Source organism: Anser cygnoides, chromosome Z (genome assembly GCF_040182565.1).
Source record: "Anser cygnoides isolate HZ-2024a breed goose chromosome Z, Taihu_goose_T2T_genome, whole genome shotgun sequence".
Lineage (NCBI taxonomy): Eukaryota > Metazoa > Chordata > Aves > Anseriformes > Anatidae > Anser > Anser cygnoides.
Window position 1 is genome coordinate 84,038,122 of NC_089912.1, and position 21,413 is coordinate 84,059,534.

A 21,413-nucleotide genomic window follows, 5' to 3' on the forward strand; every position below is an offset into this window, starting at 1 on the left:
CACACCAGAGCTATGCATGGCACTAGGAAGTGCCTATTCTACAGCAATAAGTCAACTGCAAGAGAATACATAGAAAAAAGATTGCGTATCACCTTAAGGTTACTTCTAGTCAATTTCATACTACACTAAGATAAGTAAGATAATTGTTCCTACTTGTTGTCAGGAGATAGGTCAACAGCCAGATGATGTCTGCGGTGTGAAGTTGATGCTCTGTCTTAACTCTAGGAAATAATTAAGGCCACTGGAAAGCACAGTGTAGAGTGAAATTGGATTTTTGTTGTCTGTGGTATAAATAAATAAAGCTTAATTTTTTGGTTAGCTGCATTATGAAGCATATTACGTCACAACCTCACAGCAGCTACTCTAAGATAGTTCTGAAGTTGTGTTATCTGTGAGCTAGGGCCCTGGATATGTAAGACATGTATTTTTTCTTCACATAGCAAAGCCATTGGCAGATACCGAAGCACTAGCACAGATGTAAAATCCAAAGGTTTGCATTGCTTTCTCCAGTGTATTCTAATTGAGTGTGCTGAACATGCATCCTAAGACTTTCATGTGATCTTGGACAAGAGTGTAAAAGGCAACATACTTGTGATTTTCTAGTCTGTTTTGCTGTGTGTCCTTACACTTGTTTGGTTATGTCCTTGTGCCAAAATTGTTTCATTTTTATCTTTACCTCTTGTCTAGTAAGTCCTGGGAAGACTTACTAGCTCTCAGAGTGGTCAAATGGTCAGATTTAAACAACCCAGACTGGCAAGTACACAGTCAAGCCAGTAGTTACACAGCATATTTATACCAGCAAATGATGTCAGAGACTAATATTAAAAGTTGGTACTGATCAAAATAAAAGCATTAATGTTAGCACTGAATATGAAGTTGCACTGCCCTTTGGACAAAGCAGTGAGCCTGACTTAATATGTCAGCCTTTTCAGTGTTGTTAACAATTTGTGAGCCTATTTCCTGGTGCTGCAAATTTACCATGCAGGCCCTCTATCCATGCAGATTAAACTTAATGCATAGCCTAGTAGAAGCTCCAGTGACTTGGTTTAAGATTAACATGAAACAGGTAAATAAATCTGTAGAAACAATACTTTGCTTTCTTGATACACCTAATTAAAAATATTTTTCTTCAACAGTAGCTTTTAGAAGGTTTAGGTTCGAGATACTGTGCAACTGTGGCTAAACTTCTTTTGGCACATTTACCAATGTTAATCTGCTGTAAGATGCTAGCATGTAGTGGTGATACTGATAAGAATGCAAAGCTTTATTTATCTTAAAATACTGGTGGCTTACCCATGTCAACAGGCCTAGCTGACATCATAAGACCCTCTTACTTTTAGGCAATAGAAAATAAACATGGATTCTAGTAAACAGAAACTCCAGTATTTACTCTTTGGCACAAGACCTGTATAAATGAATATATCTGTAGGTACTTAGTTGTGCTTGAGTCTTCTGAGTCCTTCTGCATTGAATTAGACTTTTAGCCATCTCTATATGGATTGAGAAGCTATTGAGTTCACTTGGGCAGAAAGGCCTAGTGTTAAAACAAACAGAAAACCAAAACCAATTAAAACAGTTCTTTCAAGTGTTGTTTGCCTAGAGGAAAAGACCTCCAAGATCATCTGGTCCAACCATCCCCCTGCCACCACTGTCACGCACTAAACCATGTTCCTAAGCACCAGGTCCAACCTTTCCTTGAACAGATCCAGGAATGGTGACTCTACCACCTCCCTGGGCAACCCGTTCCAATGCCTGACTGCTCTTTCTGAGAAGAAATGTCTTCTCATTTCCAACTTCAACCTCCCCTGGCACAACTTGAGGCCATTCCCTCTAGTCCTATCACTAGTTACCTGCAAGAAGAGGCTGACCCCCAGCTCCCCATGCCTTCCTTTCAGGCAGTTGTAGAGAGCAATAAGGTCTCCCCTGAGCCTCCTCTTCTCCAGACTAAACAACCCCAGTTCTCTCAGCTGCTCCTCACAGGACTTGTGTTCCTGGCCCTTCACCAGCTTTGTAGCCCTTCTCTGGACACACCCCAGGGTCTTGATGTCCTCCTTGTAGTGAGGGGCCCAAAGCTGAACGCAGTACTTGAGGTGTGGCCTCACCAGAGCAGAGTACAGGGGGATGATCACCTCCTGGTCCTGCTGGCTACACTATTCCTGACACAAGCCAGGATGCCGTTGGCCTTCTTGGCCACCTGGGCACACTGCTGGCTCATGTTCAGGTGAGCATCAACCAGCACCCCCAGGTCCTTTTCCTCTGTACAGCTTTCCAGCCACTCTCCCACAAGCCTGTAGTGCTGCATGGGGTTGTTCTGGCCAAAGCTCAGGACCCGTTACTTAGCCATGTTGAACCTCATCCCATTGGCCTCTGCCCATTGACCCATCCTGTCCAGGTCCCTCTGCAGGGCCTTCCGATCCTCCTGCAGATCAACACTTCTCCCCAGTTGCAAACATACTGAGGGTGCATTCAATTCCCTCATCGTCATCATAAATAAAGATACTAAAGAGGATGGGCCCCAACACTGACCCCTGGGGAGCACCACTGGTGACCGGTCACCAGCTGGATTTAACTCCATTCACCACCACTCTGGGTCCGGCCGTCCAGCCAGTTTTTAACCCAGCAAAGAGCTCCATGGGCTGCCAGCTTCTCCAGGAGAATACTGTGGGAGACCCTGTCAAAGGCTTTGCTGCAGTCTAGGTTGAAGCCAGCATCCCTATGTGCGATGTGTGTTTAAAAAAAAAAAAATTTGTATGAATTTATTTTTTTTAAATAGGGCATTATGTAATTCAGATTAAGAACTGTTGAGACATGTCTACATCTACCTAGTGAAGTATCTGATCAACTGTGGGCATGTATGAACAGAGTGCTAAGTTTACTGGGGGTGGCTGTTGGCTTTAACATAGTTACAGCTAGGTAACTGATGTCTTGTAAGTTTACATACCAACTTGTCTTGTAACTTGTCAGCTCCCGGTATAAAACATCCAAGGAAAGCAGTGTGTGGAGTTCAGACGTGCCCTGTTTATGCATGCAAGTTCTGGAAAGCAAATCTGCAGGGAACCTGTTCGATAGGGTTTTGTTTGTTTGTTTTTGGTGTTCTTTTTTTTTTTTTTTTCCTGAGAAGCAGAAGCTGAGCACTGTACTAGTCCCTTTCTGGTCAGAATCCCTCTTGGAGGGTAACTAAAAATGTAGCATCTTATAGTCCATGGATAATAGTTGTGAGCTCTCTTTGCAGAGGCTTTGCAGTTAATTTATTCTTTCTATTCTGGGTTTATATTATGGTTATGGATAAAATGATCCATGCAAAAAGCTTAAACAAGTGATTTGCATAACACTGTTTTATCCTTAGGCTTGTGAGGCTGAAAGTATTATGCTAAACTTAGCAGGACAACTCATCATGTTGCAACGGGATCGATCTGGCCCCCAGATACGGGATAAGGATAATAATCCTAATCAAAGGAAGCATGTGAGTGAATTTATATGTAATATTGTGTATGGCTTCAAAGATGTCAATGACTGGAGAATTTATGAAAGGAAGCAGTACAGGAGTTTAAAAAAAAAAAGTATTTACACAAGGCAGTGTCTACACTTACAAGCTTAATTGCTAGCTGGAAATACATTACAATTCCCATGATGTTTTTCTAAGAATTTATGAAAAGTTACTACTTATGTAAATATCTAACTAAAGTACTCACTACTTGTTTTTACTACAAGTATTTACTACTTGTGTTGCAATGAAAGATGTAAGTTTTTAAGAGTAAAGGTCCTGTGCAACATTTGGTATGCAGTAATAACAGAAAGTGTCCAGTCTATCTGAAACTGTTTTATATGTTTATGGAATGTTGTTGTTTTTGCAGACTACATATACAAAATTTCTAGAAGCAACAATAATAAAAACCACATACTGAATTTTCAAGTACTAGTTTTTCTGTGCTGTTGAAAAACCCTTTGGTTACATGAAACAAGGACTTCAGGAAAGTGAAATTTGAAAAGTTTAGATGAAGAGTCATTTGTTAGTTCAATCAAACACTAGCGGATTTTCTCTTTGTAGTAATTCTGTCATTTCTTCATTGGACTTCTGGGTAACTGAAGAAGCGGAGAGCAGGTTTTTGCTTTACTCCCTTATCCTCGCCCCTCAGGTTTCCTGACTACTATAAGGTGGTTAGAAAAAGGAAAGAAGTGTCTATTGAGTTAATATAAGTAATATATTACAGGTGCTTTGCAGAGAGAGAACAGTTCTTAGCTGAAAGAAGAGCTCTTGTGAAGGGTTTTAAAAAAAAAAAGGTACAATGAAATATGACTTTTTTTTTTATAGCTGCCTTTCTGTGCTCCAGTTGTTCTAGCCCAGTCTGTTGAAAATGTGTGGACTACTTGCAGGATCAACAAACAGAAACGCCACTTATTGGAAGCTCTTTGGCTCAGCTGTGGTGGGGCAGGTATGAAAGTCTGGCTTCCCCTGTTTCCCAGAGATCATCGAAAACCACATTCCTTTCTGTCAAGACGGATCATGCTGCCTTTCCACATCAACATATACCCACTGGCTGTTTTGTTTGAAGATGCCTTGGTTCTTGGTGCTGTTAATGACACTGTGCTCTATGACTGTTTATACACTCAAACCAGTGCTAGAGAACATTTAGAGGTTCTTTTTCCTTTCTCCATTGTTGAGAGAACCTCTCAGATCTACCTCCATCACATTTTACGCCAGCTGTTGGTTAGGAACCTTGGTGAACAAGCCTTGCTTTTGGCTCACTCCTGTGCCACATTACCATACTTTCCTCATGTACTAGAACTGATGCTTCATGAAGTGCTGGAAGAAGAAGCTACCTCGCGGGAACCCATTCCCGACCCTCTGCTTCCCACTGTGGCGAAGTTCATTACAGAGTTCCCCCTCTTCCTGCAGACAGTAGTTCATTGTGCTAGGAAGACAGAGTATGCCCTGTGGAATTACCTTTTTGCTGCTGTTGGAAACCCAAAGGACTTATTTGAAGAGTGCTTAATGGCCCAGGACTTGGACACAGCTGCCTCTTATCTTATTATCCTACAGGTAATGGTACCCCGTATATTGTAAGAGAGGTGGTATTCACTGAGGTTATATTATTTTAAAATTGTTGTCATTCCAAAGTTACACAGGTTAAACACATTTTAAGTTCAATGACTATGCCCAGTTGAGAGGGGGGCAATATCAGGCAATGTGAGTAGTTAGCTTAGGGCTGGAAAAAAAAAAAGGGGGCAGAAAGCAAGGTCTTTCCTCTAATCTCTCTTATTTTTGAATGTGACATGGTATGACTTGACTTACTGATCTTTCTGTTGCTCAACAATGGGACGGTAAAAGCAAGTGACTTAATTATTATTTGTTATTTGCAGAATATGGAAGTTCCAGCAGTTAGCAGACAACATGCTACTCTCCTGTTTAACACTGCCTTAGAGCAGGGAAAGTGGGATCTTTGTCGTCATATGATCAGATTTCTTAAAGCCATTGGTTCTGGAGAAACAGAGACACCTCCAGCTACACCAACAACTCAGGTCTGTGGTGAAAGTAGTAAATACTATGCATCAAAACTTGCATGATTAATCTTGCTATCATGTAGCATGCTTACTCAGTTGACTTCAAGTCTGCGTTTTCTTGGTTTTAGGAACCCAGTTCAAGTAGTGGCTTTGAATTCTTCAGACATCGCAGCATTAGTTTATCCCAATCAGCAGAGAATCTCCACAGCAAATTTAACTTGACAAAAACACTGAGTATGCCCTCTGGCCCATCTGGAAAAAGGTAACTGGTAGTAATTTTCTCTCCTTCCCTACTTTGTTTGGTAATGTACTAGCTCTCTTCCCAGTTTAAGCTATCGAAGTGTATTGTATTCTAGAGACAAATTTGTCATCACCTCCCTCCACAGCCTTATGCTCCTCGGAGAAGATATATTCACATGTGTGCATGTGTGTATTTATATAGTGACACACTTAAATGGATATTGCTCACCAAAATCCAGCGGATGCCCCTGTAGTAATTTAAATAGCTAGTGAGAACGCATGCCTCATATTAGGAGGATCTGTTCTGCTGAAAAATGTCTTTAAGACCTCACAGTTTCATAAAATACACTGCACAGTGCTGTTGTATGTATCTTGATCTAGCAGCGTGTTGATGAGCCATGAAGGCTTTTATACATTTGGGTGGATCTATCTCAAACTGCTGTACATAGAATTCATATTGATGAGTATTAATGTTTAGAAGAAGCAGTGAGGTAGGATTCATTATTATCTTGGTTTTGTTTTGTTCCTATATAAGACTTTCAAAACAATCTCATTACCAACTGTAATTCTTTTGGATAGTAATTTTCCATAGATAGTACTGTCAGAAGAGTTTTGAAAGGAAGTGTCTTGGGTTAATGCAAGTCTTGTTTTCTAAACCTGTATCTCAGAAGTCACTTTGCAATGGCATCGGTTTCTTATCTTTATTTTTTTCTGCATTTTGAATGGTTTTATACTCTATGGATGCTTTTGCTGCTATAATTTTCTTCCTTTATTTCACTTGTCAGTTGTGGCAATGGGATCTTTTAGAGAACACAAGCAGGAAGGAACGGTGGAAACTGCTTTGGCCACTTGTACTGTGGCTGTGGCCAACAGTCCTTACAATTCAGTCCAGCACCTGATGTGACTGTTCCCTGATTTGTCCATAGGTGGAGTAAAGACAGTGACTGTGCTGAGAACATGTACATTGACATGATGCTTTGGCGGCATGCTCGGCGTCTGCTAGAAGAAATCAAGCTCAAAGACCTTGGTTGTTTTGCTGCACAGCTGGGCTTTGAGCTGATTGGCTGGCTGTGCAAGGAGCGAGCCAGAGCTGCTCGTGTCGAAGACTTTGTGTTCGCTTTGAAAAAGCTACACAAGGATTTCCTCTGGCCATTCCCAGTCATACCGGCTTCATCCATTAATTCACCTTTCAAGAACGGAAAGTACAAGACAGGTGCTGTAACATCTGAGTTGATTTGGACTAGGTTTCTCTTCTGCAATCCTACACCCATCAGTCTGAATATCTCCTTCCTCAATTCAGCCAAGCAAAGAACAGGCTGAGGCTTATGACCTGCACAGCCTTCTCATACAGGGTGTGTTTTTTGAAGGGATTCTGTTTAGCATAGACCTCATCTCTTGTACAGTCTGACTACACTACTGTTTCTTCTGAGGTTTCTTACTTTCTTAGGTGCACTGGAGTGGATATGACTTGTGCAGGTAGTAAGTTGAACTGGGATACTGCTTGTTGATGTATAGCTATGGAAAATTAAAAAATCAAAACTTGTACAGTTTTTAGATAGTAATTTGCTTAATTATTTTATATTAAAAAAATAACGTTCCTAATCTTTGAAATTCTCCCATGTGGTAGAGGACTAGAATTTTGAAAGCTTGCTGTAAACCTCTTTGCGTTATTAGTCTCTAGTTTACCTTCTTAGGGCAAAGTTGATAGTAGCTGCCAAGTCTTCCTCTGCCTAGTAGTAGCAGCATTGTTACTTAGTTTTATTGATGCTAATACTTTATTAGCTGATGTTTTGTTGATGCTAGTGCTGACATAAAAAGCTGACCAGAAGTTCTTGAAATACCAAAATTTACTGCATTCCCTTGCTCTTGGTGATCTCAACAAATTAATTGACTATTGACTTAGTTACAAGTTTTAGCTTTCCTAAATGCCTGGAGAGAACTTTCCAAACTTCCTTTTTGATGTTTACATGATCTGTCCTTTGGTGTGTTTTTTTTGTTTGTTTTTAAGCCATGGGGGAACAGCTGCTAAAATCTCAGTCTGCAGACACCTTTGTAAATATGGAAGTGGACACAGGGGTTTCAAGCACACCTAGGAGTCGCAGCTGGCTTGGCACTATCGGCTCCTCTCAGAGAGAAATTGACACTGCTTCATCCCATGGACCACACATGCAAGATGCATTCCTGTCTCCTTTGCTAAGTAAAGGTTAGTCACTCTTCCCTCTACTTGCCTATTGGAAAAATACACCTGGAAATAAGCACCTGCGTTCTGGTATTTGCATGTGACTGCTGTATCGTTGCTTCTCGACGGCTGATACCATAATGCAGGTGAAAAAATAGAGGACCTGTTGAAAATTGACCTGAAATTTTTACAACAGAGATATACTCATGTCATACATCTGTGAGTACCTGAAGTAGAATATGAAATTCATACCTGAAGTGTTCCTATCCCTGATAGTAAATTGCAATTTAATATTTTTGGTCTGTCTGAGAAGAGCGTTTGAAGTTTATTTTTGCCTCTTGCACAGGTCAGCAGTGTTTTAGTGCATTAACTTTGGGCTTTTGGATTTCTTTAGAAAGATGTTAGATACATTCTTTAATAAGGAATTTGAGGAAATTATGGTCTGATATAGTTCATTTTTTCCCAAGAACTTTCGTTTTTATCACTTTTGTAAAAGTTCAAATGTATAATGAGCTCGAGAAAACAGGAGGAAATAAGATCATCTGTGCATTTTCTGACCAGTAAGAGACAGCTGTTAAGACTGAAAGATTTCTCATCTTTTTTTCTACTCCCTCTTGTCCTCAAGCACTGAGCAACATTTTCAACCGTGTCTATATCCTGTGATTTCCTCTTTACTAGGGCAAAGACTGTGTGAAGTACAATCTCTCCAAGATGCTAGGGCCTCCTGTAAGAGAAAAAAACACTTGGAGCTACTATTTAACAGGTTGATGGGCTCTAAAAAATGAAGGATGAGGTTCTGTACCTCTCCTTGGGCACTGCCTTTCTTTCCTTTTTTTTTCCTACTTTCATTACTATTTGTTGTATTTATTACTTCTGAGACTGCAAAAATGTATTGGACTTAAATTGTCACACAACTCTCAAAAAAACAGAATGAGAAAAAAAATCTCTCTGCACTTGTACTGCTGCCTGCCACTACTGTTATTTCTATAGACAAGTATCTCACCTTTTTCTGAGCTGAATGAAGACCTTTGAGGTCAATGGACTTTGATAAGCATTTTGAAGCAGTTTGTTTTTAAAGTGAATTAATAATCTTTGAAATACTGCCAGGTGAATTCTAATAATAATTTAATTACTAATCTAATTACTCATCACAGTGGGTAACTGCTGTGTACTTAATCAATTTCTGTAGGAAGTAGTTAAGAAATTCTGAGTCTTAGTAAAGTGAGTAGTTTTTTTCCCCTTATGTTTCTGAGTGTTTTTGATAGGTGATGAATGCAGCATTGGTTCAGCAACAGACCTGACTGAAACGAGTTCTATGGTGGATGGTGACTGGACCATGGTGGACGAGAACTTCTCCAGCCTAAGTCTAACTCAGTCAGAGCTTGAACATATCTCTCTAGAACTGGCCAGTAAAGGGCCACACAAGTCACAAGTCCAGCTGCGGTAAGTATTTTGCATTTGAAACTTGGAATGACTAGTACCCAGCATTATGAGAAGGAAACAGTATGCAGTGTTTCTATACTGCTTGCACTTTGGGATTTTGTCTCGATGGGGGGAAAAGAACTAAGTAGTGTTTTTTCATACAGGTACTTGCTACATATCTTCATGGAAGCAGGATGTCTGGACTGGTGTATTATCATAGGTCTTATCCTCAGAGAATCTTCAGTAATCAACCAAGTTTTCAGTGTAATGCAATCCTCTGATATTGATGGAGAAATCTGTCAGAATATCAAGGCTGGTCTATATGCTGTTGATAAATGGGCTTCTACAGACTGGTAAGTGTTATTTTCCACCTTCCTTTCTGTTCCAGTTGTGGATACTTAGTTACCCACAGAAATAACTTGGGAGTCATCTCAGCCCCAAGTTAAAACAATTGTTTAATACACTTGCAGGAAATTTATGGACAGTCACTTAATACAGTTGGGGTCAACCTGAAAAAAACACCACCAATTTCTACTGTTCAATTATGATTGATTTTTTTAATTTAAAAAAAAAGACAACTTCTGTACAAGAAGGATGCTAGAACACACCTCTTTATAACAAGTATCTCCCAAGAAATTCTGCTTTTCAGGCATTTGACAAAAGTACCATTGCTAATTCACTAAAGATGTTCTATACCTTTATTTTCCTAGCCCTGGGTACAAGCCATTTCTAAATATCATCAAACCACAGATCCAGAAGCTAAGTGAAATAGCAGAAGAGCAAGTACAGCCTGAAGCTTTTCAGCCAGTGAATCCTTCTAAAGTTACAGAACAAGCAAACACCAGAGTTGAAGAAAGCAGGACTTTGATTAGCCACGGCACTAATCCTCAGAGTGATGCTGGCAACAGCAGTGCTAGCAGACACGAAGAGGACAAGTCTAAGACAGAGGATGAGGATTCATTCCAAGAGGGCAGTTATGACTGTATTGTGTCTTAAATGAAAGATGAACTACTTCCCAAACATCAGGTGTGAAAGGAAGCAAACCAGCTCTAGACATGCTTCCGTGTTTTGGAGTTGAACTTTTTTTTATATTTTAATCTTTCAAATCTATATTGGGGATAATGTAACTCAGAAGCAGTTTCATCTAACAACTTCAGAAGAAGGCAAGATTTTTTTTGATGCAATCTTCAGACTGCAGCTTTAGGTTTTGATACTTAATAGTGCTGAGAGACAGCAAATACATATGTATACAGGTTCAGCTAATGTTCATCAGTCCCTCTACATCACAGCATACTCGGGAGAAGCTACAATCTTATCTCTTGCTTGAGTTTAAAAGGTAAAGTGGAGACTAAAAGTTGTTCTCCTTCCCACCTTGCCTGCCTAAGAAATGTCTGATCAATGCAGATTGGTTTGATATCAATATTTTGTATGAAAGGAGTGTAAAATATATTGTATGTTTTTGTGAATACTCTTGTACAAATATTCAAGGTTGTACCATATTTGAAGGTACCCATATGTAACGTGCATGTTTCTAGATTCCTAGTAAAGACAAAGCAGAGTTGCACTTCTTTCTGTATGAGGCATACTTTACTGACCTAGCAGTGACACAAGGTGGCTTATCTGTTTTTTTGTTTGTTTTCTTTTGTTTTTAACTGCCACTTACAGATCTTATAGTTGGGTTTAAGGGATTGCTGAAGGTTATTTATTTCATTGTAAATTCTTTTCTGAAAAAAAAAATGGATTTTTAAAATGTAAATACTCATCATATACTCTTGCTATGAAAAATTAGTTTAACAGCTCATACTTAAAACAATTTTCAAACATTTTATAATATACATGTAACTAAGACTTATTTAACTTTCATACAATGTTATGGAAAGCTGGCTGCAAAAGTCTGTTGCTTTGAGGTACCTTATTTTTTCTAGCTGCTGTCCCTATGTAATAACTACCTGTAACAGTATTAATTTAGATATTAGCTTGTTTGTACTGTGCAATCTGAACAAAAATGCAACATTGCTCATTTTATACAAAATAAACTAGTTTATTTTTTATAACATCACTTGATTACTGACATGGACCAAACAAGTCGTCAAAAGGTAGTTACAGCATCTGTTGCTTTCATAGCATAGTTACAAAACGCACATCTATTTAAACTCTAAAAATTAGCAACATTCACAATGAAGTTAAAATAAATCGTGGTTTTATTGTCTTTATTTCCTTTGCAGGTAAGATCAAGTGCTTTAAAATGTACAAATATTAAATGGTTGCTTTAAAATGGCTTTATTAAGCCAATACAACCAGTACAAGTGCAATAATAGTATTACTTGGAAAGCTGGAGATTTTAGTGAATGGAGCTCGGATCTCCACTTAAGAGTTGAAACTAATATCAAAGTTTTACAGCAAAGAAATCCAGTTTGAGTCCCAGCATTAAGTTTAGTATGCATTATAGCTACTGGTTACAGATAATGTCTATCATACTTCCTTCCAAATTAGTACCTACGAGCCTGTTGTGATCTGACTTCAGAATCGATTGTTTTAAGGGGATATTTAGAAAGCTTTTCTATGGAAAAAAAATATTTAATCTATAAGTTTTCATGTTAAAACAAATAAAAACTGCTTCCAAGTTAATATTTTTCTGTGATTCTGTGGTAATGCTGTAAGCCCAGCCATCTTCCTGCTGTTCAGGGTTGGATCTGTACAAGTGAACACATGCATTAACTGATATACTAAGATTCTTGATATTAAACATCTTACTACTGTGCTGTTGTTTAGCAGTTAAATCTTTTTAGTTCTGAAATTTTAGAAGTTTGTACTTCTTTAGTAGTAATTATCTCTATGCAAATTATATGTGCTAATTTTGTATTTCAATCCCACTGCTGTTGTAATTAAAAGACAAATGTATTCAACCTTACTTGAAGTTACTGCTGTGGAAGATCACACTTCAAGCCAGTGGTAGTGAACTTTACCAGAATTCCTGCATGTTGTCCTGGAGAAACTAAACTCTCACAGAAAATACCAGATGAATTGTTTTACTTTGCTGCATTGTCTCCATGCGGCCTACCTGTTTCACAGAATGAAGGTATTGGGCTTCTAAGTTGAAAATTGTTTTATTAGTGTATCTTGGAAGTTAAATACACCCATTGTTTTGAAAAGAGATGTTAGCTGTATTTGGCAAGATTGTGGTAGCAGAGGTGGCCCCTGTTACGAGGTGAGCCCCTTGTTTGCACTATCAGACAGCCACTTCCATCGAACTCCAACAGCACCCCTGCTGGCCAAAGCTGAGCCCATCAGCGATGCTGGGAGCACCACTGTGGTAACGTTTAACAGAGTAAAAAGCACTGCACAGCAGCTGTGAGCGAGAGGGAGGTGTGAAGAAGAAAAAATGAGAAATAGCCCCACCGACACCAAGGCACTACAGCAGCAGGTGTCCTGCAGCCTGGGGAGCGGACCAAGGGGGAGCAGGTTCTCTCCTGCAGGCTGGGGGGACCATATCTGAGCAGACACCCCCACTGCAGTGGATACACCCTGCAGGAAGCTGCAGTGCATTGCAAGCCCATGCAAGGCACAAGCTCCCAGCAGGACTGCCAGCCTAGATGGGGGTGGCGGGGGGGAATGATAGTTTTCTTGGAGGAATATGACCCATACTGGAGCTGTTCCTTCTCCTATCCTGTGGGAGGGACCCCACAGTGGTGAAAGAGAAAAGTCTGAAGAGGAAGGAGCAGCAGCAACTGCCCCAGCCTGGCTTGTGCTGCCAGGAAGGAAGCAGAGGACTTGGGAATAGGGAGTTGTGAAGCTGAGCCTGGGAAGAAAGTGGGGGTGGAATAAATTAAATCAATTTTTCCCAGGTTGAGTTTGTTTTACCTGTGATGGTAATCAGCAGTGATCTCCCTGCCCTTTCATATTATGTTCTTCCCCCCATCCTGTTCAGGAGAGGGAAAGCAGCTTGAATGCCAGCCCAGGTTAACTCCCCACACATCTAGTCTTCTGCAAATAAGAGCTATTACCTCAACCTAAACAGGGGAGAAAATACCTATTTAACGCATTAAGCGTTAACATTTTCCGTGGCATTCCGTCTTGCCTCTCACTTTGTTTACCCAGCTAACATAAAGCAGGCTGCCTTAGTTCTTGCCAGCTTGGCCTACATAACTATTTAATGTCTATATTTAAGGATAACTCATTTCATCCTTCATCAGCATTTGCAGATGAGCATCTTTTCTTGATCTGGGTCTCATCCTGTACAGCACTCATGGTGTCTGAAAAAGAGCAACAGTGCTAGGTTCCTTGCTGCTCACTGAAAATCTCACATAGTATATTTGCAAAACTGAATGATTCAAGTAATATTTCTTTGGAAAGTTTTCACCATCACTTTGGTCAGCTAAAGTAGATTAATTTTTTTTTTGATTTTTTTTTTTACTACTGTTTTAGCCACTTGCAAAGCAACAAATTTAAAAAGCTGGTTTTAAAGCTGAAGCTCCTATAAGCTATAGGTTGAGATCCACTGCTAAGTAGACAGGAATATATAAATCCATAATCTAGCTCGGACCTGTACAAAAGAGGCCTTTTTTTTTTCTTATAAATTGAGGAAAAAAAGTTGTCTACCACTACAATAAGATTATAAAACAATAGATAGTCACCCACTGTTTAGGGCAGTAAGCTGCAACAACCAAAGGGACAAAAAGCCTTAAAAAAAAAAAAAAAGGCCACAGATACTACTTACTGTCTCATAATAGTTTATCCTATCGCTGAGAGCTGAAGACTGTTGAAAGATTCTGGTGGTTAATGAGATGAATGTTAGCTAACAGTGACTGGCAAGAATAACCCCAGTGCTTGAACGCGTAACAGGTAGGGAAGGACCATGTATTGACCTTCTGATTTTGTGCTGCTGTATTTGTATACTATTAATTACCTACATTTTCATAAATGAGGTTAAAGTGCAGAAAACTCTAAAGATGGGTTATTCGAACTAGGAATAGATACCAATGGATACTCTCTCATCCGTACCTGGCAGGCAACTCTTGATCACGTAAAGAGAAAGTTGGGCATGTAACAAATATAATGCGAATACCTATGTGGAAATGCAATCCAAGAACGGGTAGGAAGAGCTAAGATTTTTTTCTTTATAGACATACCAAATCAAAGGAAGACAAAAAAAAAAAAAAAGCAAAGGAAAATTAAACACTAAGAAAAGGAAAATTCAACCCCAGCATTGTTGTAGCAAACACATCTGTAGCCAAAGTCAGGCAGCAAACAAAAAGAGCAGAAGGTGAAAGTGACAGATCAAAGTTCAGTACTAAATAAGCTACTTTTTAGTCTCCAGAACAGAGACCGTAAATCCACTGTGTATCTACACACCTTAAATTTTGTCTTCCAAGCATCTTTCTCATATGACTGTAAGTTAGCTCTGAAAGAAAGATGCAACCTGAAATCTTACTGAATTCTTTATGTACCATGTACCATCTGAAATTAGTAACACCAAGAAGAGGTTTTATAGAGACCCAGAACTGAAAGTTGAAGCTAAATGACAAAGTTCTCTACTGTTGATCAATTATCGGAACAAAACACACACACACACACACAGAAAACCAACATCCCCAAACAAAACATGCATGGACAACTAAAACACTTACTTAAATCCATTCATACCTATTGGCTTTGAAGCTTCATTTATTACTGGGTAATTAACTTACTTAAAAAGTCGTTTGAACCTATTGGTATTTGTCCCAGAGTTTCAGACCAGACTGACAGAATGATTCCTTTCTAGGCTAACTACTACAAACCTTCAGGACTATTTCTGAGTTCAAAATAAAAGCCCTGGTTAAGCAATTTCGTATGCTCTAACCACACAGTTTTGTGACATAATTTAGGGCTACTGATATTCCATGGGTTTTTTTTGTTTGTTTTTTTTACAACCATCCTTCACTGCTGCATATCAGATTCTAAGATGGGTCATCCTGCCAACTCCTTCCAGATCATTATCAAGCACCAAATTAGGCTCCATGCCCAAGGGAAAAGGGGAAAAAAAAATTACTGAACAACATTACAACACATCCAGCACTCTTCAGCAGCTCTGTCCTATATGCTACAATTAGGTCTGTACAGACTTGTTAGATCTTGTCTATTTGATTAGCGTTTTCCAGCAGGCTTACAACCCAACCTAAATTGAACAGACATTAAAAGAGGTATTGCTAATACAGAACAGCTCCACCTAGTTCAGACGCCTGTTCTTTTATGTATCGTGCCTGAAACTCTTCTGTTCATTGCACTTATCCCAACATTTTTTCTCCAAATGCATACTTTTACTTGACATGCAATCTGAAGGCACCATGACACATTCTAATGCTGCATTAGATTGCACAATCACAACAAACACAGGCCTCCTTTGCAAACACATGCTTAAATTGATAAGCAACTTATTTCTGAAGCCCTTTTCCCTGTAGATACGTAACAGAGAATGATGTATGTTAATAAATAATGTAACAGACTATTAAAGACATCAAAATTAGGGGAGAACCAGTATTAACATAAAGCAAAGCAGGTTAGAAAAGGCTGTGCATGTAAACTATCTCAGATTAATATAGATGAATTCCAGTCAACTAGCTGCTTATTGCCCCACTCAGAATAAAACCTTTTTCTATTCCTATGCCCTGCTATCCTTAAAATCACCGCCTGCTTTCTTTGTGTTTATTTCACGGAGTAAGACATGCAGTTCTTTGTATGAGAATTAAGAAACCACAGCAGCAGCAGGCTAATCTGCTTTTATTAAATGGGGAAACAGACACACAGACAGCAGAATTTTCTCCAGTGTTTTTCTGCCTGTGATCAACAACATGAAGTTTGTTCTCAACTACCAGTTTTGAGAAGTATTTGCAACTCTGCTACCAATTCCTCCTCCAAAACGTATCTTGTTTCAAGGAAAACTTTTCTGTCCAAGCAACTAGGGCCAGAGTCCTCAGCTCAGATGATTTTTTACATTCCTTGGCCATGCACGTATTCCACATAGCTCTAACTCTAGATGTTTCCAGCATCACTTAGGAATACCTCCACTCAAAACAAAAATACATTAGCACAAAAAATAAAGACAACTCAAATATGTCTTTAACAATCATGCTTACCATCAAGTTTTACTGATTAAGGTTCACTTTTATTTATAAATCCAGAGATTTACAACAAATTAGACATCCCTCATAATTAAATTATTTAATAAAGGTTAAATCCTGAGTTAGCAACAGTTATTGCTTCACGGAAGTTCCAGAAATTGCTAACAGGCATTTTGACATTTTTGGCTCTCAGTATGACTTCTTCACACAGCACTTTTTAAAAAGCTATAAATCAGATGCAAAACAGAATAAAAATCAAATCAGGGGAAGACAGTAAATATCAGTGCACCTTTAGTTAACCAGCTGTGCATTGGCTACAGCACAACACACAACATTTGTTGAGATTCAAGACACTTAACAGTTCTGAAGCTTTTTTTTTTCCCCAAAACATTAATAGCACGAGTTTGTTTTTTACATATGAATGCATAGTATACAGACTGTACTTTCAAATCAGATACAATCAAGCGAGTGATGATCAATTCACGTTAATGTAGGATGACACTGGTTTTAAGATACCAATGTCCAGTTCAGTATAAATACAGTAATTAAACCTCTGCCCCTACTCCATGAATCAGTCAACAATCTTTGCAAATGGACCTTGCAATAAATATAACTGTTTCTTGCCACTTACCTACACAACTACAGGCCAATCTGAAGGGATGATACCTGAATGGGCAACTGCTCTGCTATCTATCACAGCTCACACAAATTAAAGTGTCACAAATTTCTTCCATATGCCCTGTAAGCTTCCCAGTACTAGCATGTTTCTACTTGAAATGCTGATGCATGCACAAAATCTGCTTTGCATGCTATTTGGCAATGCTCATGAGGCAAAACATGAATCTGTATAATTCACAGCATGGTGTTGATGTCACAATGTTTTATATTTAGTTTGGAAAAAAAATATAAAGTTTCTTCAAGTGCACAGAGCTGTTTGAATTTCAGAAACTAGCATCAATTATTAAGTGCACTGAAAAAAACCACTGTAGGGTGTAAAGGGAAAAAAACAACAACAACAGGTAAGTGGCTTCAGAATTCAAAGCTTGTTAAAACTGGAAGATACTCTAGATCACTTAGACATTTATAAACTCATCCTGTGGAAATAAAAACAAGAAAAGCAACCCAGAGATATCACACATTCTTTTAAAGATGACCGTTGCTATTATTCCTCATGGAAAGCAAACCATATTCGAAAGAAACAGTTATATGTATCAGCAAAGTGCAATACTGTCACGTTAGTAAAAGTCTCTCCAAAGGAGATACCAAAAGTTCACTAATTCTAATAAATTAGAAGATAACTTGAAATTTAGATTGGATTAATTATAAGACATCCACTCAAAGGAGTGGTTTCTTGGCAGTCTTACATGCAAGAGCAAGTCATATGCTTGTATGCTGATACTAAAAGATCCTAAAAGAACACCTGCACAAGGAGACAGGTCAAACTTACCCACCCAAGTTTCAACACCGAAAAGACAGGCAAAAGGTAGGAACCAAATTTTTAAAATAAACGTATTAATTGGAAAAGTTAATCTGGATAAATAATTACCGTATTCCAGAATATGGGCTTTTCTGCATTGTACGTTTGCAACCTTTACAGGCATCAGAGCTTTCAGTGACTTCATCCAGTGACAGAAGTAGTGTTTAGGACTTTGCTGCCTCTTTCCCCCATCACGTAAACAACCACCTGTAAGTAAGTCTGAAGGCCTTACTTTAACAGGACGGATAGGACTGGCACATGATACTACCCATACAGAAGGGTATTTCAGTCGGAAGGGACCTGTAAAGACCATTGAGTCCAACTGCCTGACCATGCTAATCAGAAGTTAAAGCATATTAAGGGCATTATCCAAATGTCTCTTGAACGTTGACAGGAATGAAGCATCGCCCATCTTTCTAGGAAGCCTGTTCCAGGGTTCGACCACACTCACAAGAAAGAAATTTTTCCTAATGTCCAGTCTGAACCTCCCCTGAGTGGACGAAGGGTGTGTGTGAAGTACAGTCATATGTTATGTTACATCAAAATAATTTAATGAGGCCCTTTCATTACAGTTCCCATTGTATTATGTTAACGTTACTTCCTAAAATGCAGTTTTCATGTTCAGAAACACACTAGTCAAACTGCTATTTCAGTGGAAGAACCAGCTCAATTGTATTTATATTGACAGGGTATCACCTTTTCCCGAAGACAGCTGTAGCCTTTAAATAGCCCAACTGCCAAAGAAACACCATTTTCAGCCAACGTATTTTAAATTACTGTGAAAGTCTGTGCTATCTTGTTAGGATGTTTGCTATGACAGCATCCTATGTTGGAGAGATCACCCTATCAGCGTTGCATTACTGTTAACATTAAAATACAAAAAGGTCGTAAGTGCAGGACCAACCAGAAGAAAACGTCCAGTTTGGAAATCTCTCCAGTAAGGCATAGAGTTGAGGTGATTTTTGATCTTCCCCAAAAAAATAGTGTGCTGCTATGGCAAGGGAGACTATTCCATCAGAATGCTTTTCTGAGGCCTGCAAGTGAGAAAGGGCAACATGGTATTTATGACTGTTCATGGAGTTTAAAACGTAAATCCAGTCCAGATATACTTTTCTACAGACTTATTATCTATGCAACAAACTACATCCCACAGGTTATTGTTCTGTAAGTTAAAGCATTTCCTATCTTCCTATCATGATAGTGTGTCAGTATCATGAGAAGTTAAATTTAAATGGAAATCGCAACTAGGTATTTACATCGCAGGGCCTATGACATGTTAAACTTGCATGTTCTAAATTCAACATTTGTATTTATATGTTTTGCTAACATATAAATCAAGACATGGACACTAACATGGTATTTTTACTGATCTTTCTACTGTTTACCCTTAGAATGAAAAGCCTTTTATGCCTAGGCTTTGTTCTTATCGATCTTGCAAAACTTGTTATGCTGTAGATTCCTGTCTGCCCTTACCAAGTACCCTCATAAGGATTATCTGGTTACGTGTTTATAATGTATGACCTAGGAAGGAACAACAAACTTTCAGAACTTCCACAGGTTCTGGTAATATTTCCTCAAAATTAAACCTATAATAAGCCTCATTGTTAAAACCATGATAGTAACTCACAGATCTGCAAAAAAAAAATCTTCACTGGCAATTTAACAGTGGGAACGAGGGATCGTAAATCCCACTGGAACCGGAATGCTGGAAGCCTTGCTTCCAAACAGAAGTAAAGTACAGAAGACAAAATTTTTATGATTTTCTTCAGCATCAAGACGGGTAACTTTCCCACCAAGGACTCCCTGTAATTTCCCCCTGACAAAGTATACGACATGGAAACTGTTTACAACAGGAAAAAGATCTGTGAAATAACAGCAATAAAGACAAAACTTCAAGAACTATGAGTTCAAATGAGAGAAATCCAAGCTTAAGGCCTAAGCCTGTGTAAACAAGGAAAACGTTCTCCTTTTGACTTAATGGCAAGTTAGAAGACAAAGCATCAAAGTATGTGTGAGCTGATACATAAAGTAGAGGGACAAATTAGAAGACCAAGGGGTCACCACATTTCCAACAGCAGCATACTTACTGTAAGCTCTATCCAGAAGTTCCATGGCGTAGCGTGCAGCCCATGGGAGTAAAATACAAAGTAGTCTCCTCCTATGCTAGCAACTGGCGTTCCGTCTCCAAGAGACCAGGTGGACAGAGCTGACCCTTCGTGTGGCCGAATATACAGTGACATGTGACTTGGACCTGTAGACAGGGAAACGTATCAAGATGTATGAACAGCTGAAAGGGGAAAAAACGTTTGCCCTGCTTCCTTTCATTCCAATAACATATTTCCCTGAATAGTAACACGTAACCTATGTATTACTACCCATATCTTCCAAAACAAGATAGAGCTATACTGTCTTCTCTAGAGAAGCTTCAATTATTTCTAAGTATTGAGACCAATTAGATGATGATGTAACGAATGGACAGAGGTATAAAATGAACCTTAAGAAGGGACTTGCTAAAAATGATCAAAGCTTACTTAAAATAGACAAGATATCAGTCCCCCAAATAACAACTGCAACACAACACCCAAAGCTTCTAGTGTGTTATGAAACTGAATTAATTCATGCCAATCACACAAAGCTCACCATCTTAGGAATGGCACTGTAACCTGCAGTACTGGAGTTAAAACCTGATCTATTATGGGCATGAAAATAAATCACAAAATAGAAGCTTCAGTCACTCACCAGATACTTCAAAGCTTAACCTCACAGAGTTCCAGGGCATTAGCTCTTTGGCCAGAACTTTGAAGTGAATGGGACTTCTTGGAAAAATTTCTGGAGCAGGAAGATACCAGTTTTTCCTGTTTAAATAAATAAATAAATAAGATTATAACTTTATCTCAATGCAACAACCAGAGGTACTAAAATATGAGAAGAATAAGTTTTTGTATAGCTTAGCTGACTGCATTGTTAATAAATAAAATACTCAAAAGCTATTTATGGTAGCAGAAAGCAGTTAAAAATTAACAGCTTGCAGCCAGTCAAATATTTAAAGGACACAGTAACAGAACAAGTCACCGGTGTTTTTATCCGTTACCTTGATCTGCCTTACTTTACAAAACAATAAGTAAAAAAATAACTAAGAAGTAAAAAATATAAAACTCTACATTTCTGTTCACAAGACTCCTGAAGTATGAGAATTAGGCACGGCAGCTAGTTTTCTTCTGGGGAAACTAGCTACTCTAGATTTCCTCTGTTATCAGCTGGGGTGAGGTGGAAGGAAGAAGGGAAGAAACACATGTACTCCTACTATGAAGTGCCCTTTAGAAGCTCCCCCTCACTTTTTTCTCCACTGGTGCCAACATCTGTTTTCCCACACATCAACATCCAGAAGTCCTCCAGCACACCCAGCAACCTCTCTCATAGATTGTGGCAGATGACACTATACCTACACAGAAGTTCACAAGCATCTGCTGAAGGGGAAGGATAATTTACTTTTGGG

General features: G+C 38.9%; 2 protein-coding genes across 19 annotated transcripts in view; one reads left to right on the forward strand and one right to left on the reverse strand.

The window, feature by feature from the left end:
* Positions 1-11,971, forward strand: part of RIC1 (RIC1 homolog, RAB6A GEF complex partner 1) — a 48,809-nt gene extending 36,838 nt beyond the window's left edge. For 3 of the 5 annotated variants that reach the window (XM_048050722.2, XM_048050721.2, XM_048050720.2), the window contains exons 18-26: positions 3,347-3,463; positions 4,313-5,041; positions 5,362-5,520; positions 5,631-5,764; positions 6,669-6,955; positions 7,751-7,945; positions 9,175-9,364; positions 9,508-9,696; positions 10,054-11,971. In XM_048050722.2, coding sequence (XP_047906679.1) covers positions 3,347-3,463; positions 4,313-5,041; positions 5,362-5,520; positions 5,631-5,764; positions 6,669-6,955; positions 7,751-7,945; positions 9,175-9,364; positions 9,508-9,696; positions 10,054-10,339 — 2,286 coding nt within the window. In that variant the 3' untranslated portion in view covers positions 10,340-11,971. Of the gene's footprint in view, positions 1-3,346; positions 3,464-4,312; positions 5,042-5,361; positions 5,521-5,630; positions 5,765-6,668; positions 6,956-7,750; positions 7,946-9,150; positions 9,365-9,507; positions 9,697-10,053 lie in introns of those variants that run through there. The other 2 variants (XM_013197368.3, XM_048050723.2) reach the window with 2 other exon arrangements.
* Positions 1-21,413, reverse strand: part of ERMP1 (endoplasmic reticulum metallopeptidase 1) — a 49,394-nt gene that overhangs the window by 10,552 nt on the left and 17,429 nt on the right. For 8 of the 14 annotated variants that reach the window (XM_066987661.1, XM_066987660.1, XM_066987659.1 and 5 more), the window contains exons 13-15: positions 20,657-20,772; positions 20,005-20,168; positions 18,822-18,951 (exon numbers count right to left, since the gene is read on the reverse strand). In XM_066987661.1, coding sequence (XP_066843762.1) covers positions 18,822-18,951; positions 20,005-20,168; positions 20,657-20,772 — 410 coding nt within the window. Of the gene's footprint in view, positions 1-153; positions 18,952-20,004; positions 20,169-20,656; positions 20,773-21,413 lie in introns of all 14 variants that reach the window. The other 6 variants (XM_066987672.1, XM_066987671.1, XM_066987669.1 and 3 more) reach the window with 2 other exon arrangements.